This window comes from Camelina sativa, chromosome 20, assembly GCF_000633955.1.
Source record: "Camelina sativa cultivar DH55 chromosome 20, Cs, whole genome shotgun sequence".
Taxonomy (NCBI): Eukaryota; Viridiplantae; Streptophyta; class Magnoliopsida; order Brassicales; family Brassicaceae; genus Camelina; species Camelina sativa.
The window spans coordinates 18354856-18372116 of record NC_025704.1 but is presented as its reverse complement, the minus strand read 5'-3'; the positions used below and the strand labels follow the sequence as shown (position 1 = coordinate 18372116).

The 17261-nt window shown below is 38.3% G+C and overlaps 4 protein-coding genes across 4 annotated transcripts; all 4 read right to left on the bottom strand.

Moving 5' to 3' along the window:
- On the bottom strand, nt 756-5292 carry LOC104771161 (threonine--tRNA ligase, mitochondrial 1-like). The gene is made up of 20 exons (XM_010495636.2): nt 5001-5292; nt 4654-4891; nt 4508-4567; nt 4223-4312; nt 3989-4063; nt 3761-3889; nt 3588-3677; nt 3414-3502; nt 3238-3334; nt 3074-3160; nt 2880-2964; nt 2498-2592; nt 2368-2400; nt 2195-2281; nt 1999-2091; nt 1832-1924; nt 1512-1733; nt 1330-1401; nt 1163-1234; nt 756-1060 (listed from the first exon to the last, which is right to left on the bottom strand). Exons 1-20 carry the CDS (start codon nt 5234-5236, stop codon nt 965-967), a joined length of 2139 nt encoding a protein of 712 aa, XP_010493938.1. The 5' UTR covers nt 5237-5292; the 3' UTR covers nt 756-964.
- On the bottom strand, nt 5572-9752 carry LOC104771160 (putative RNA polymerase II subunit B1 CTD phosphatase RPAP2 homolog). Its single transcript, XM_010495635.2, has 9 exons — nt 9465-9752; nt 8718-9349; nt 8414-8629; nt 7803-8177; nt 6956-7564; nt 6660-6850; nt 6325-6579; nt 5901-6047; nt 5572-5811 (listed from the first exon to the last, which is right to left on the bottom strand). Exons 1-9 carry the CDS (start codon nt 9572-9574, stop codon nt 5707-5709), a joined length of 2640 nt encoding a protein of 879 aa, XP_010493937.1. The 5' UTR covers nt 9575-9752; the 3' UTR covers nt 5572-5706.
- On the bottom strand, nt 9956-13444 carry LOC104771159 (solute carrier family 40 member 3, chloroplastic). The gene is made up of 12 exons (XM_010495634.2): nt 13017-13444; nt 12708-12933; nt 12550-12613; nt 12217-12431; nt 11908-12084; nt 11750-11824; nt 11560-11661; nt 11088-11199; nt 10844-10990; nt 10647-10753; nt 10442-10555; nt 9956-10356 (listed from the first exon to the last, which is right to left on the bottom strand). Exons 1-12 carry the CDS (start codon nt 13187-13189, stop codon nt 10060-10062), a joined length of 1809 nt encoding a protein of 602 aa, XP_010493936.1. The 5' UTR covers nt 13190-13444; the 3' UTR covers nt 9956-10059.
- On the bottom strand, nt 14311-16519 carry LOC104771158 (putative pectinesterase 52). The gene is made up of 5 exons (XM_010495633.2): nt 16120-16519; nt 15514-15673; nt 15170-15400; nt 14574-14824; nt 14311-14486 (listed from the first exon to the last, which is right to left on the bottom strand). Exons 1-5 carry the CDS (start codon nt 16335-16337, stop codon nt 14321-14323), a joined length of 1026 nt encoding a protein of 341 aa, XP_010493935.1. The 5' UTR covers nt 16338-16519; the 3' UTR covers nt 14311-14320.

The window sequence follows — 17261 nt, the reverse complement described above, 5'->3', positions numbered from 1 at the left end:
GAATGACCCGAATCCGGTCCGACCTAAGTCCTCCTGACCCTAAGTCCTGAACTCATGAAATACACAATGGTCCGGTCCGTTCGTCCGGATGATATTTGGTGTTAAATCTTGTTGGACTAGGAATTTTATGGGCAACACAACCTTATTCCATATTTTATTAAAAAATAATTATAATGACCCTGGTTCAATATAATAATAATTGAAGAATGTTTCTAAAAGATTGCGAATCTTTAGATTCTTTAAATAAATAGAAGCTACACAATAGTTTCTGTCAAAAGAAAATGTGAGTTCTAGTGAAGTCATATGGTGGTGGTGGAGATGATGATAATGATACCTTGATTAGAGTTTAAACAAAATGTGTACAAGGTCAGAAACAATGACTTAATCAGAGTATAACTCTTCTAAAGCTCAGCAGAATTTTATGGCAACAGAATCACATAAGCAATCCTTCAGCATTCTTAAGAGCTTCTTAGGCTTTCCTGAATTCCCCATTTGTTGCCTTGTGTTAGTTTTCACACCATGTTCCTTCACAACAAAAATTTGATACCATCGCGTAGAGCTTTGTGAGCAAGATCTACACAAGATTATCAGGGTGCTCCACGGTGGCCTCGAACAGCATTCAAAAGTGCATTATTCTTTTTGTGGTTAACTCCACTGGATTTGTTAAATCCACGGATTTGAGAACCGCAAGAGAAAAATTGAAGGATACAATAATCTCTGCAAGTGATGTTCTTACTTTTCTAACATCGGTTTGGTTATTTTCCAAGTATCTTAAATTTGAATTTAAAGGAGAGCAAACAGAATAATGTCGCTGTAAGTTATCAAAAGTATAATATGGTTTAGGCCTAATATGGTTTGATGAAAAAGATAAAAAGACTTAAATCCTGGTCCGACTCTAATTTGCAAAAACAAAAACACATCCTATCATGACTTCAGTTTTCAGGAGAGTTTCAGGAGTTGGATCTCATACAAATTCGGCAGTCTTGGCCTTAAATTCTTCCAGCAAATCCTCAATGCTCTTCACCGAGTGGGCTGCACTGTCTCTCAGACGAACACTCACCTGAAAATGTGAAGGTCCAACAAACAAATTGGTCTTAAATGTCTTCACACAAAACAAAATTAATTAAACTCGAGAGACTCTTAATATGGATGGCTGTCTAACCTGTCCAGTAGCTGCTTCAGTTTCACCCACGACCAGAATGTAGTTGTACTGCGCAAGCTGAGCTTCACGTACCTACAGACACACCGCAATCATCATTACTCAAGTCAATATTTAGAATCACCAGCCAACCAGAGAACAACAATGGGAACATGATCCAATATTGTCACCTTTTTATCGATCTTTCTGTCTGTTAAGTCGGCATCCACATAGAACCCAGCATCATGAATTTCCTTTTGTACCTGTTTGAATGAATGTGCCAAAAGACACGCTAGAGATTAGATGCTGCAGATAAGTTAATACGAACCACAGGCGCTAACTAAAAGAGTACAGGCAAAGCCACAAACTTAACCTTTTCTGCATATTTCTGAGATTTCTCTGATATAGGGCAAACTATGGCTTGGCGCGGACTAATCCAGAAAGGCCATTTTCCTTTGTAATGCTCCAACAATATGGCAAACATACGTTCCACAGATCCCAACACGGCTCTATGTATCATTACAGGTTTAACCCTCTTCGCTTCGTCCTCAGCTGCGTATTCCAATTTGAAGCGATCCGGAAGTTGAAAATCAAGCTGATAGAGGCGACAAGAAACATACAATCAACTCCTGCACTGATTACAGCAATGGAATGCATAGAACAGAAAAACTAAAAAAAGTTTCAGAGCATAACCTGTAAAGTAGCACACTGGAATTTCCTATTCATCGCATCAGAAACTGTGATGTCTATCTTTGGGCCATAAAATGCACCATCTCCTTCGTTCAACTGCCAAAACAGCACACATTAGAATGAATGCAGACTTTTGTGAATAGAATTGAGTATTCAACAAGTGCCAATACCACTAATGGCTTTCCAAAAGCTTCTATAGCTTCTTTGAGATCCGCTTCAGCTTTATCCCATGTTTCCACACTCCCAAGGTACTTATCCGGCCTCTGAAATTTAAATTAACATGCAAATAATGGTTATAGAAACATGTCACGCTAAGACTATAAGATTTGGTAGATGCACTGGTAAATAAATCATCAAATATGGTACCGTTGAAAGTTTTAGCTCATAGGTAAACCCAAAAATTTTGTACACATAGTCAATGAACTCCAACACACCCTGCACTTCTTCCTTAACCTGCAAATAGATGACATTAAGTATAACAAAAAAACTGGGAGAAAAGGAGCTCCGACAGTACCAGATAAGACACATATATCACAAACCTGTTCCGTTGTACAGAATATGTGTGCATCATCCTGAAAAAGTATGCGTACATTATATTAAGTATCAAACATGCATCATGGAAAGGGAAAAATGATAATAAACTATAGTAAACAAGGATACAGAATCTACCTGCTGGAACCGTCGGACACGAGTCAACCCACTAAGTGCTCCACTTGCCTCATTGCGGTGTAACACTCCAAAGTCAGCCAGTCTCATAGGTAACTCTACAGATCAGATAATATAAGCAGCCAAAAGATGGCGTCAGTCCAGATAAATGACAGACAACTTCTTTAGTAAGATTTATAAAGGGAAAACATTAGCCATAGTCCTTGAAGATAACAAAATACAAATTACACTTTGGAACAAGTCTCCTGTCATTGAAAACGTCAGCACTGTGTAATCCACAAGTTTTGCCAGAATTTCATGGAGTGAACTTTAATTTCTACAACTAATATTATTCATAGATCTGTTTTTGGTGATATCAAATAGCACAAAAGGAACAGAGTCACACCTCTATATGAGCGGACCCTATGTTGGAATATCAAGCAGTGACCAGGACAATTCATAGGTTTCAGCCCGAACTCTTGCTTCTCAATCTACACAAGGAACATTCTGATAAGTCATTCATGCGCAGAATATAACTTAGAGAGCTGCTTGCTTAAGTAACAGAGTCAAGAAACTCTTAAGGCTTCCATGTCCTCTCACATCAAACGTAAACATATTATCCTTGTAGTTTTCAGCATGTCCGGATGTGTCCCACAGACTCATGTTGTACATATTTGGTGAAATGACCTACCAGCGCAAGGTTATTTAGCGATCCCCACTCAACAAGTATATTAAATATATGAGATGAGAGAGCTAAGGAAAACCTCTGTGTAACCCCTTTGCCAGTATTGCTTCTTAATGAAGTCCATCAACTTGTTATATACACGAGTGCCGAGTGGAAGAAAGAAATAACTTCCAGGGCTGAAGCTCAAGGATGGTGAATATATGTATGTACAGTGAAACACAAAGAGGAAAACACAGTATATTAGCAATGAAATACCTGAGGTGATGACTAAAGAAGAGTTCCTGCTTTTGGCCCAATAGTCTGTGGTCATACTTTTTGGCTTCTTCTAGAAATTGAAGATATTTCTGTAACGACCAAGTCAAAGATTATAGATATTACTCATACTTATGATACAGCGTAGCTGCCATAATATTCAAGAAATATGAGTACCTTCAGCTGCTTCTGATCAGGATAAGATATCCCATAGACTCTCTGCAAGCTCTCACGGTCTTTGCTACCCTTCCAGTAAGCTGATGAAGCCTAAGAAAAATATATTTGTCAGCATAAGAAAACAAACTATAATCTGTACATATGTAGCTTCTAGAGACACAGTAGCAAATCACCCTCAAACACTTGAACGCTTTCACAAAAGAAGTGTTTGGTATGTGCGGTCCACGACACAAATCCACCAATGGGCCACATCTGTAGACAGTAATGGTCTCGTCCGCAGGCAAAATATTGATGATTTCAACCTAGAATAATGAGTCCAAACAACGTAAGAGGACAGAAATAAGCGTAAAGTTAAGGGAGCATAACAAAATTCAATAATATTTATCCACAGCTTAACCCACCTTAAACTTATTCTCTGAAAACATCTCGAGTGCCTGATCCTTTGTCACTTCAATCCTTTCAAATGGTTGTGCTTCCTGAGATGTAAATAGAAAAATATGACTAAAATTTGGGTGACATATATCATTCAATTTTCATTAATAGGTTTGAGAAACGAACCAACTATTTTACAACATATATTGTAAGAAAGCTTCAAGATAATCGAAGAAAATATCAGACTAAAGACGAAACGATACCTTAGCAGCTTTTGCAGCACCTGCTTCGATTTTAGGAAAGTGATTGTCGTTCAGGCCCAAGTCACCATAAAATCCATCATAGTAGAAACCCTGCAATAATAAATCCATCACATCAGCGATAGCCACATTTGCACACCACTTCATTGAAATACAAACAACAAGACCAGTGATTCCACCTTTCTCTCTTAGGGCAAAGGAAACATCTTAACATAGAAACCGAACTTCACAAATGATGGAACATAACATACAAACAAGTAACAATTAGCACAAACAAGATGCTTTTACCTCTCCTCTCGTTGTACATGGTCCAATGCATAGTTGACACCCATACTCCTGTTCGAGAGCCTGCAACAAGATCACACCCACATCTACCATAAACGAATCGTTCACCACTAGCAAAACTTTTTGATAAAATGATTAAGCTCTTATACCTGACCAAGAATGTGAGCACTAGAATGCCAGAGAGTATCGCGACCTTTATCGCTATCAAACTTGAAAAGCTCAAGCTTACAGTCACCTTCCAATGGCCTAGTCATATCCCAGAGAACATCATCGACCGCTGAAATCAGCGCAGAATTTGCCAAACCCTTTGAAATCTGAGCAGCAATATCCATTGGAGTTGTCTCCCATTTCCTCCCTTCTTTCACATTCCCATCTGGCAACGTAATCCTAAAACACACACAACGCCAGAAATCCAAAATCAATCTTCAACAAACAAATTGAAACTCTAGACAAACAAATCACAGTGATACATATAAAACATCGACATCGTACTTACTTGATCGGATCGTGCGGCAGGGACTTAAGCTTCTCGAGTTGATTGGCTTGGATCTGCTCGAAAATCTTGATACGTTTTGGGATGACGGCGGAAAGATACGCCTCATCCTTTGGATGATTAACTGCCATTGACGGAACAGTACAAAACGACGACGCCGAGAAGAAGAGAGCTGGTAGAGACGAAGAAGAAGAAGAGGTGTAACGACGAATAGAGCGAGCCGTAAGACGAAGGAGCATCAAAAGCCTTTGCAAAGGTTTATGTTATCTGTGTGACCTGACCTCCTCTAGGGTTTTTTTTTCTCCTTCCTATCAGTAGAAAACAAAATCGAACCAAACCGACCTAAAATTGGGTGATTTCGGTTTCCCGGTTATTGAAATCGATTGTGTAAATTATTATCCCGTTTAATTATCGGTTTAGAAAAATAATTAGAGTGCGACCGGTTTAGTTAGTAAGAAGGCTTTCTAAAAAGTGAGTTTTACCATTCAAATCCTCTCCAATACACAGAATACAGTAAGAGGAGTAAGTGATGTTTTTATATAACAAATTTCTACAACAGGAACAGCACAAAGTCTGTAAACCATTTATCAAATTGAAATGCGACAAATCTTTGTTATAAGTGACTTGAAGATCTTACTCAACATCAAATGGCTTCATAATTATAGACTCCTCTATTTTCATATTTCTTCTACCAAACCCTTGGTTTTGTCTACGCTCCGCTTCGGGTAGCAAATTGAGGAACGCGACCTAGTGGTAACAGGATATCCTTCATTGTCTCATACTCTTCGTTTCCAATTCCACTTCCTTCCAAAATCTGATATTTTTTCACCAACATAATCAACAGATTAAGTCCACTTAGATTTCACCTTTTACTATACTATGATCAACTTGACTGCAACTAACCTTGTCTCTGTTGGATATATAAGGTGCAATCCGAGGGATACGTGATACAGACAATGCGTCCAAGAAAAGAAGAACAATCACTAGCCATTCTTTAATCTTAAATGATGGAACTGCCCCTGTCAACGACATTGTCTCCAACAAGCTTCCCTGCTCACCAACAAATCACAACCAATATCAGTGACAACTATATATAAAAACTTCCCAGCATAAGTTTGACAATATTCTCATGAGGAACTTGATAAAGAATTTATATTTTCAAATATGATTCCATACTTCAATACTAAGGTTTCTTTTCTAGGATTAATGGCTACATTTTACAAAGATAGACAGGAAACAAATCACTAGGAAACAAACCACTAATTTCACTAAAATTGGCTATTTTGGTTTATTAGTAGAATAACAGAAAAAGAATTTGGAAAAGTACCAGTCCCTTTTCTAATTCGGATATCGCTATTGGCAGCCTGAGATAAGTGGCGACCCTGGGTAAAGCTCTGGCAAGGTACCCAGCAATTGTCTGCTTGATCTCTGAGGAAAGCCCGTCTCCCAAGATAATCCTCCGAGGGTACTCAACTGATAAGAACTCCTCGTGAGCAGATTCTTCCTTCCCATATATGTATGCCAGAGAGGACGATGATACCCAGCCAAACAGTGAATCCCACATCAAAGCAAAACTTGATAACTGACGAAGGAGAAGGACCAGTAAGTTTAGTTCAACGGAGTCCTAATGAGCGAGTAAATTGAAATGCAAAAGAGACTTACTGTGAGATTGAAGCCCTCGGGAGGTCCATCAAACCACGATTGATCACGGTCAAACAAATCAGAATCTGGAATACCGGGCTTATTTGGCCACTTCAGAAGAGTTGATTCCTCTTCGTCGTCGATATGTTCCTCAGTAACCTCTTCATCAAGTTGATGTGTACTTGGTAACAAAACTATTCCAGCTTTTGCAGCTATATAAAACATGTCAAAGTGCACAATTTAGTAACTCATGCAAGTTCACAACGTATGGACACCAAAGTGTGTCATTACATAAGTAACACCTCCTATGGACTTACTGGCATCACTTGCATCTGTATCTCCTGAAGATACAGCTTCGGCAGCCTGGCTTAATGCTGTAGCACAGGCTTCTGCTACTGCAAGGCGTGATAAACTATTGACATCCTTTGTATCAGTTGAAGACAGGCTAGGACCTGCGGCGATATCATCGTTTCTAACCTCACAAAGATCACCACAGCCATCATTCTGGTCCGCCCAAGTAACTGAACGGCTAAGCTTCTTACAACCAGAAGTTTTAAGGCATGACTTTGTAACGGTTTCACTTGATGAACACACATCCTGAACTTTGTGTAATTCTTCACCATCTTCATAAGAATTAGCATGGTATTCAATAGAAATCTTTTTCTTTCCTGAATTTTCTGGTTTTGTCCTCGAGCCCTTCGTATTAGAACCAGAAGAGGATCCTGATAGAGGACTTTTTCCGTCCAAAGTCTGAAGACCTCCTTTTAGATTGCAACTAAGAGAATCTTCCATCGAACATTGTGGCTGCTTAGACACACTATATTCTACGCCGTATCCATCACTCATAATAGCCGAACTCGCAAGACCCATCTCATCAAACCCGAAATTCTTAATGTCCTTCTCTATTTCAGGATCATTACAAAAACCTGCATATGCACAATAGACTTCAATATTAGACAGACAAACAGGGTCACGCAGGCACAAAAACACCCTAACAATAATTAGAACAACTCAGACACCCAAGGAATAAAGAAACTCATTTGTTATACCAGATGAGTACCTCAAAATGAAAAAAGGTAACATATACAGAATTACAGATTATTTCTCAGCGATTTCTTGAATGTAAGGCCAAACTATCCTTTATAGCTTACTAAGTGCTCTTACCCAATATTTTTCTGGGGGGGACTGCAGTTTGTCCAAAATTTGTCATAACTGTTTTCATTTTGCCATCCTCTGATTCCCCTCCATGAGAAGCTTTGTTGGCTTGTGCAGGAAGCCTCAAACTTTTCTTCTTAGATGCAGAAGAGGATCCTGTTAGAGAACTTTTCTCATCCAAAGTCTTATGATCCTTTTTTAATTGACCACCCATAGGATCTTCTGTTGAACATGGTGGTTGCTTAGACACACTATATTCAACGCTATGTCCATCATTTCCAGTACCAGAGCTCACACAACTTATCCCATCAAACCCAAAGCTCGCAAAATCGATCCCGTCAACCCCAAACGTCTTCTTTTCCTTTTCTTTTTCACGACGAAACCCTGCAAATGCACAGTACACACTCAAGATCATCCAGATAAACAGAGAGCATTGAAAACAGTATTTACTGTCCCAAGCATCAGCAGAAATAGCCCAATAACTATCACATGAACTCCCAGAAGAATAGAAAAAAGTCATTCATGATACCAATCAAATACCTTTAAGAAAGATTAAGTAATATATATGGCTACATTATGTTGGTCGTAAGGCCTACTCTTAACAGCTCCTTAGTGCTTACTTGATTTCTTTTGTGTGGGAGGAACTACAGTTTGCTCTCGGAATACTGTTTTCCCTTTGCCATCATCAGATTCCCCAACAGGAGAAGCTTGTTTGGTTTGCGGTAGAAGCTTTGAAACACTATATTCATCAGGCATAATTACTGTGCTAGTGAAATCCATCTCGCTAAAAGGCGGGTTCTCATGCTTCTCTTGATTCTTTTGAGTAGCCTTGGAATCTGCCAAAACCAAAACTTATATTATACATTGATCAATCATTTGGTAACTGAACAATCTTTTCACTCCATAGTTCATCATCGAACTTACCACTTCTGTCTTTGCAATTCCTTGATTTGCAATCACTTTGATCCAAAGGAACATAACCTTCAACAGCATTAGAAGGACCCATCCACTGCTCTAAAGACATTTCTCCACCTCTCGCTTCAAAATTCTCCCGAATTACAAGCTTAGACAAATCTAAATCCTTATTCACATCCAAAGAACCTTTCTTTTCCGGATCACCAAACAACGCCAAAATCTCATTCAACTTCACCGAATCAAACTCCGAGGTACGAGCATCTTGCAAAGTCCCCGAAAACGTTTTGCTATCAATTAAACAACCCGCGGAGCAAAACTTTCCCGTCTCCTGTAAATCGTAAACCTTATGCTCCTTCAACGAAATCCGATACTTGCCTCTTCTAGAAACATCGGAAGGGAGAAATCTCTGGCAAAGAGGATAACCACAGAGCTTAGCGATGGTTCGTTCAGTGACGACATCTTCGTAGTCTAATCGAGATATTAACTTCCCCGCCGCGAAGAGCTGGTTCTGCTCAGTGATACCGTCGAGCATAGCGAGCTGAAGCTTGTGAACCGCATCGTTAATGGCGATTACTTGATCATCTATTGGAGTTTTCTCCCGTTTCTTTCCTTCTTTCACATTCCCATCTGGCGATGTCATCCTAAACACACACACACACAACACCAAAACTCAAAATCAATCTTCCAGAAACAAATTGAAACCTTGGAGATACTGATCGCAGTGATACATATGAAAATACGCGTCGTAGTATTTACTTGATTGGATCGTGTGGTAGAGACTCGAGTTGATTGGCTTGGATCTGCTTGGTACGTTTGGGGATGACTGCGGAAAGATACGCTTCATCCTTTGGATGATTAGCTTCCATTGACGGAACAGTACAAAACAAAAAAAAACGCAGACCAAGACGATAAGAGAGCCGGTAGAGACGAAGAAGAAGTTGTATAACAAACGAAAAGCGAGCGAGTCGTTTGGCAAAGGTTTATGTTCTCTCTGTTCTAAATGACCTCTAGGTTTTTTCTTTTCATCAGGGAAGGAAGGAGGGTGGTAAAACAAAGTCGAACCAAACCGACCTAAATTGGGTGATTCCGATTTTCCGGTTTTTGAAATTGATTGTGAAATTATCCCGTTAATTCTCGGTTTATGAAAATAATTATGGTTCAACCGGTTTAGTCTTCATTCAAATCAGGTCGCTTAATCCTCTTTCGATTTTCTCAAATTTGATGTTTATAATTTATATACACCAAAGTCCGAACTCATGGTTTTTTTTTTTTCTCTTTATACTTAAAATAAAGAATTTATACAGTGAAAAAGAAAATACTATACAAAACATCTCAATGTAAAAACTCCAAATCAGTGTGAGAGAGGGTCGAAGGAGAAGAGTCGTCTTTGTTCATCAGTGGGATTTCTCAGCAGTCTGCAGAATATCAAAGAGGCCGCAACAACTGATAAAAGAGACAGAACCGCAAGAAAACCGAAATGGGAAGCGTCATTTGCCACTATGGCTACTCCGAGCATCAGCGATTCAGCTAGACTCGCCACTGAGATCTCTGTTGCACCGATGAGATTGGCCTTGGACGATGGAATTCCGGTTTGGAGAATCTGAGCTCCCACAAGACCGTAAGACATGTGACCTAGCCTCGATAATACCTGCATTTTGTTTCCCTTTCCGTCAACCCAAAACTGTGTGTAATCTTACTGGTTAGAAAGAGAGAGAGATGGGGAATAAACTTACAATCATGGACAAGAAGAAGAAGAGTGGGCTTGTTTGGGATAGAGAAGAGCTACAATAAACTGTAACAGCAACAGCAAGGAGTGAAGCTTGGAAAAACAATCCTACCGCACCCGCCTGCATCGTTTTAAAACGCAAACGCAATAACATTAACCAGCTAGAACGCAACACATGCCCAAGAGACTATATGACGGAAACAAAGTTCAACCTTTAGAATGCCAAATCGTTTGACCAAGTTTGCTGATAAAAAAGTTGCGGCCACGCCCATAACAGCGCATAATCCACTGAAACCCCCAATAACTGATGGATTAACACCTGTTGAAAAGACAAGTTTGGTGTAAATTCTGTTGAGTAATATCCCAAACAGTTTAAAGAAAAGTGAGGGACCAAGTTACAGTAGCATACATCGTTGTGTTAGAAATGCAGTCATCAAGCTGCCTGGGGTGAGGACAATGTTGAAGTAGAGAAGGACATATGCGAGGCTAGCGGGAAGAACTGGCTGTTGAATATACTCTTTCCATCCGAGCTTGATAGTTTCCATGCCAATATCAACTGATAAACAAAGCAAATGGTATTTGTGATGTCTAAATGCTCGAGTCATCATATAATATGCTTATCCAAACATTTTCAAGTAATAAGGTCTTCTTACAAATACTGTCGGTGTCAGAACGAGGTCCTTCAGCAGCACAGCTGCTCTGGGAGCATTTCGGACGGTCCAGAACACCAGAGGAGAACTTGTTGGTCAGCCATATAAGAGCTGTCTGGAGAAAAAAGACTTTGTCTATTAGAAGTGCAAGACGGAATGAAGTCCCAGTAAAATTGGTAATGTTCAAATGGAATTGTTTCTAGGATCTGAAGCACAACAGCATCACTCCAATGTTGATGACAAGACATTTCTCTAGTTAAAAACATTGATAATACCGGATCTAGGCTAAAAGCTCTTTATGATTAAGAAAATAGAGTTTCACACTTAACCCATGAGGAACAGGAATGATCCCATTCTACATAGTTCAGCTTCATACAAAACAGCAGCTTTGTGTTTTCGTATTTAGCTTCAAAGACCATACTTTCCAGTCTTGAAAAGAAGAGTAACCAAAAGTTTATAGGGAATTGCTACTTACCATGGTTGGTAAAGAACCAATCATTAGTGTGGCAGCAAACTTTAAGCAGGTCACAGGGTCATATTTGGATAGGAGGATGCCAAATAACATCGTCCCAGCAATCTGTTTAAGGTTAAAATTTTGTCATTTGGTTAATACTGGAATCAAAAGATCAGAAAGAACATAAAATATATTAAGAGGATTACAATACCTCACAAAGTAGATCAATCCTGTGGAGAACAGCATTTGCTTGTGCAAGAGCGATTGGTCTGTTTATTCCCGCCAACTACCAAATGATAAGTTAATTACTTCAGTAGGTGTTTCCACTGACGAAAACAGGTATTCAATGGCATCACAAAGAAAGCATACCAATACAACCCAATCACGTTCTATGGCGACTCCAGATGCTATTCCACATAGGCTGTCAATGGCCCCTGCGAATACCAATGCAAAGAACCAAGGCTGCAGAAGAATTGACGATGCTGATGTGGAAGGAACAGTGTATGCATGAATTATCATTCCTGCAGATAGCACTTGCGCAGCTGCCTGAACACGTAGATATAAACTATGCTTATGACACTTAACTGCTATGTCTGATGACAGGTGTTGAAGGAAAGTAACCACAAAGTCATATGTGATGTTATATACTGAATCATTAAGATGTTTCTTAAAAATTACCTGAACGACATTCAACGAGATATATGTAGGAACCCTCGGACTATAATCCATAAACTTTCCAACCACTGGACCCCCAGCAATGATCACCAGTTTAGTGACAAAGCCGATGACTGCCACAGGTAGTAAGCTCGGATGCAGCATTGCAATGGCGGACGGCCAAGCAAAATTCCAAAGTTGCTCAACCAAATTTCCGACCAAACAACTAGCATATAAGACTGATAAAAACCAAGTAAATGTCATCATGTTGATAAATGCCAATAATGAAGACATTTTAATCTCATTTGTTCAGCAAGTTCAATTAAGGAAAACTGGTGAGAGAGAGAGAGCTCTAACCATATAATCCTTCAGGGTGAGCTGGAGTGGCTGCAATGGCAGTCTGCTCCTCCTCAGACAAGACCTAAAACCAAGAACAAGAAACCACCAAAGATTGATTAGCTCAAGCAATACTATAGAAACTCTTGGTTTTTGATCAAAAATGAGGAAGAACATACGGGCAATGCTGTCAAAACGGTATCTACGTAAGTAGACTCGGTTAGTAAGCTGAGAGATTCAGTAACCGCGAGATTGGTATCGAGATGAACAATGGGAATAGAATGATCCTCAATTGGAGGAGTAGTAGTAGGCAAATCCTCGTTGATGTCATCATCAGTAGTAGCGACAAAATCATGATATACATCAGTGTTTATAATCGAACACCTTGAACTAAAGCTGTTCAACCTAATCACGAGTACAGAAAATTTCACAATCAGCATCAGAGATCAAAATCACAAAACGGTTTGAATTCCAGGAGTTTTTCGAACCTGCGAGAATATGAAGGTGATGAGGTGAGACTTAACCATCTACAACAAGGGAAGCGATGACGAACTGTAGAAAACGCCACCGGCGATAAAAAACGGCTCCTGTCGACCGGCAAATGAAACGGGAAATCGAACGACGGAGAGTGGTGCCTGACCAGAGCCATGGAAGCAACCATTCCGGGATTTGATTCTCTCCTCGAGTTTTGATTTCGTACTCTTCGTCTTCTCTAAGACTCATGCAAATCAAACAAACTCGTCTCTCTGGGTATTTTTTTTTTCCGCCCCTCCTATGGCTAACTTAATCGCCACCACATAATTTTATTCAACCTGAGGGGGGAAAATGAAAAAAGAGAGAGAACCTTATCTATGGCGGTTCGTCGCGAAGCACGCCGTTAAGCAGAAGAGCTCAACTCAAGTGGGGGCGTGAAAAAAGCAGAGAGAGTTTTTGTGTAAGGGAGATTAAGCCACGTAGATTAGTTTATAACCAGTAATGCATAGCCACCTGGCTAACCAAATCATCCATGGCCATTGGGTTTGTTGGTTCGGATTTGTTGGCGTTTGGGGTGATTCGATTTTTGGAGGAAAGGAGTTAAGTTAAACCGAAAATAGAATCGGTTCGGATTGATTGGGTTTTGAGTTATTCGAATTCGATTATGACGGTTAGTTAGTTAAGGTATATAACTAAAAGTTCGCTTATGATTAACGAGATTGAATTTTGAACCGTAATTAACAGTTCCGTATCATTGGAATTCTGGTTTTGGGGTTTCCGGTTATGTTGTTTGGTTTTATAAATAAATAAAAATTTGTTAATCACACATTATAAAAAAATTCCATGATGTTATTTGTTTACTTCTATAAATTTGTGAAATTGGTATTCGTATAAAATTTGGCTAATTTTTAGTTTTTAGTACAATTTTGATGAAAATTGGTTGAGTACTATAAAATATAAAGAATCAAACTTGAAAATAAAATGAAACAATAATAATAACTAATAACTATTTGGATTGCTCGGGTAATATTATGAACTGAACCAAAAACTGAAGATTCTTTTTTCTTTTTTGGTAAATTACCAAAACCGAAGTTATATAAAAAAGAGCGATCAAAATGTATCAGAAGCGAATCGGGAAAATATATACATATATTAGTCAGTTCAGTTTGGTTTGAATAATTTGTCCAAGACTAGTCTTACAAGGTAAATGAAATTATGTAAGAAAATAAAAAGTCTTTTATAGTTCAAAGTTCAAACACAATAATAATATTCAACAAGAAGAGAAAATAAAAATACAAAATACAAGATTCATAAACAATTAAAAACGAGGAATATTGGAAATCCATCCATCTTGGTCGATGAAATTAGAGACAGAGAATCGTCGTTTAGTGTCAAAAGAATGAAGTTTGTCAATCCAAGGAACTCTTCCAGATATATCCGATCCTGCTCCTTTACACTCAACTTCTGCATACGTGAAACTCGATCTAAACCAAAAACAAAAAAAAATTAATATATAGTTTGCATATATCATCATCACATAAAATTAAATGGAATGTTATAGATGCGCTTACATGTGGCCACCTTGGTGCCAAGGGAACCAACCCTTAGGGTGGACGACAGAAGAGAGATCGGTTTGGATGAAAATGACTCGGCTGAATGGACCATAGGCTCGTCCGAGATAGACACTGGTGCTACCTGATACACTACCACGTAGGAACACGAACCCACTTGGGTCCAATTCACTTTGTCTTCCTTGTGCCGTTATGTACCCAACCGCCACTTCTGATGCCAATGCTCCTGCCGTTGCGTTTATTTGACAGTCCTGTCAATCGATCAAACATTTTATATGTTCTTTAGTTAAAATGTATATACTATATACATCTTCTTAATCTTTGGTCTCAAATTCATCAACTTGTTGAATCGTAAATTTTTAACAAAGTTTTTCTTTTCTTTTGAATGACTGATCATATTACTGTTTCTAGAACAGCAAGTTGATTTTACTACAGGGTGCAGCTGTGCCGCCTTTCTAGGGCGTTTGTCTAATTAACAAAAGGTCTTTAAAATATCAATGTAACAGTTTCTTTGGGTAAATAGTGATCAAGTACGGTTTCCGTGTTTGCCATTGAAATCCAAGTGTATAATATAGAGAGAGACTATGTACGCATACCTCGTAAATAGATTGGCCACTTCCAAAAATGAAATCCATAGCACCTTCGATGTAACAATTTTTGAAATGATGTTTTCCTTGATTATCCCACACTGTGTCTTGTAACCCCAAGAAATCGCAGTTGTAAAACGCAGATTTATCGCCATAAACCGAAACGGCTACTGCTGGCTTTATTTCCCAACTCATACCATTTGCTGTAGTAGTAAGACTATTCAAACGATTGTACGTATTCTGCCACGCCAACCATATAAGAATGTATCAGTACTAAATACTAAATTATATTGTTACGTCAGAAAAAAAAAAAATAGTCAAAAGATAATGTGGTGCTCCGTTCCGTTACGTACCATGATTGATAAGTTTCGGACGACAACATGGGGTGGATACGAAGTGAAAGTTGAGCTGATGTCAGTTGCTTCGTGACCGTTGTACGTGATGGTCGTGACTCTTTGTCCATCTCCTTCTACTATTATGCACGGTTTGTTGTATGGTATTATCACCTTCTCTCTGTTTTATACATTTAATTATCATACAACTCGTTAAATTGATTGAATGACGGATAAATTACGGACGACCAGATTTGATGTAGTTCTTAACTTCTTACAAACGTCTTGAAATATTTACATCAAAACAATATATTCAATATTAATGGGAAAATTCATCAAAGTTTAATTAGGGTTTATTATGTTTTGAATATATATATTAACAATACTCTAAGAAATGAAAACCTAGACAAATATTTAGATAAAGACTATCTATATATGTAGAATTATGGAGAAGCCTAAGATGAAGTCAAGTGTTAGTAGGTCATCGTTTTAACACCAAAAACAGTAATTTCTTACTTTCAAAACAAATCAAACGCAAGAAAATTGTGGTCGATCGAGAACGTTGCGTTCTAAAATTCGATTTAAAAAAATATATATAATAACAGTAGTGAGTAGGTCTTTACTTACACGTAAACACCTCGTTTTACTTTGATTTTGATCCATAGAGAATTCCATTCACCAACCGAATCAATGGCAGCTTGAACCGTACGGAACTTACCTGAACGGCCGGTTTGGTCGACGACGATAGTGTTCACGACTTTGTTGCCACAAGTCTGATCAAGGGCTGTCAACGATCCGACACAAGAACTCAGAACCAAAGCTATGAAGATGAACAAACAAGACATGTTTATCTATCTAATTTATGTCTGAAAAGAAAAACAAGATGACGAAGAAGTCGAAGAAGATAAAAGACAGGAGGCAACGGAGAATGGAAAGTTAGTGTAATTATGGTGAGGGTTGAAATATTCTGCTTTAAAAAGATTACGCTAATGTTCCTAACTACTATAGAGTATATTTTTTGGATCAAAACTTGCTATATTATACAACCCAAAATGCTAGATTACGTGAATTTAGGCCTACTCGAACGGCTTGACTCTATTTTGTTTATAGGAATTTTAATTAACATGATAAAATTACGTGTGCCTTGTGTATAAAATTAAAAATTAACCTAAAGTTCAGCTAAAATAAATCTTCTTAGAGGATTCTTATTACATATATAGATCTCTCAAAGTAGCATAGAAAATGTAGGTAATTATAAACTTATTACTATGTTCTTCTCGTAATCGATTAATGGGTTAATTCATTAAATTTGTTGAAAGAAAAAATTATAGTATAAAAATTAATATAGATCTTGCAATCATTTAATCTGAGACTGAATTGTTTACAAAGTGTCTTAACATCAACAGCCGTTGGCTAAAGAAACTTTTTAAGCAATCAAGAACACTTATGATAACTTGGGATCAGAATCAATATATATGGCCAAAATATATTCAACTAGATATTCACCCGTGGTACACCTCGCAGGGCTTATATATATATATATTTTTTTTTCAACCAAACATTAATTAAATTAAAAGATAACTCCAAGATTGGTTGTCCAAACCGGAGGAAAAAAGTTTACAAGAGAATTTTCAGTAAATAAAGATCTTGAAGAACGGGCTAGACAATCTGCCCTTACGTTGAGCTCTCGAGTGATCCTGGTCAGGGAGAAGGAAGGAAAGCGTGATCTGAGCAAAAATAACTCCTCCAACAGATTCGAAAAAGCTGGC

What these genes read in the sequence shown, in the direction of transcription:
- LOC104771161 (XM_010495636.2), bottom strand. Translation starts at nt 5,236, where the DNA reads ATGCTCCTTCGTCTTACGGCTCGCTCTATTCGTCGTTACACCTCTTCT. An exon ending in GTGCTGCAAAAGCTGCTAAG is followed by an intron (nt 4,064 to 4,222) that starts GTATCGTTTCGT and finishes TTTACATCTCAG; the next exon opens with GAAGCACAACCATTTGAAAG. An exon ending in TTTCAGAGAATAAGTTTAAG is followed by an intron (nt 3,890 to 3,988) that starts GTGGGTTAAGCT and finishes TCATTATTCTAG; the next exon opens with GTTGAAATCATCAATATTTT.
- LOC104771160 (XM_010495635.2), bottom strand. Translation starts at nt 9,574, where the DNA reads ATGGAAGCTAATCATCCAAAGGATGAAGCGTATCTTTCCGCAGTCATC. An exon ending in GAATTGCAAAGACAGAAGTG is followed by an intron (nt 8,630 to 8,717) that starts GTAAGTTCGATG and finishes TGGTTTTGGCAG; the next exon opens with ATTCCAAGGCTACTCAAAAG. An exon ending in ATATATCCAACAGAGACAAG is followed by an intron (nt 5,812 to 5,900) that starts GTTAGTTGCAGT and finishes AAAAAATATCAG; the next exon opens with ATTTTGGAAGGAAGTGGAAT.
- LOC104771159 (XM_010495634.2), bottom strand. Translation starts at nt 13,189, where the DNA reads ATGGTTGCTTCCATGGCTCTGGTCAGGCACCACTCTCCGTCGTTCGAT. An exon ending in TTGGTTCTTTACCAACCATG is followed by an intron (nt 11,200 to 11,559) that starts GTAAGTAGCAAT and finishes TTTTTTCTCCAG; the next exon opens with ACAGCTCTTATATGGCTGAC. An exon ending in AACGATTTGGCATTCTAAAG is followed by an intron (nt 10,556 to 10,646) that starts GTTGAACTTTGT and finishes AAAACGATGCAG; the next exon opens with GCGGGTGCGGTAGGATTGTT.
- LOC104771158 (XM_010495633.2), bottom strand. Translation starts at nt 16,337, where the DNA reads ATGTCTTGTTTGTTCATCTTCATAGCTTTGGTTCTGAGTTCTTGTGTC. An exon ending in GTAAAACGAGGTGTTTACGT is followed by an intron (nt 15,674 to 16,119) that starts GTAAGTAAAGAC and finishes TGTATAAAACAG; the next exon opens with AGAGAAGGTGATAATACCAT. An exon ending in GTGGCCAATCTATTTACGAG is followed by an intron (nt 14,825 to 15,169) that starts GTATGCGTACAT and finishes ATCGATTGACAG; the next exon opens with GACTGTCAAATAAACGCAAC.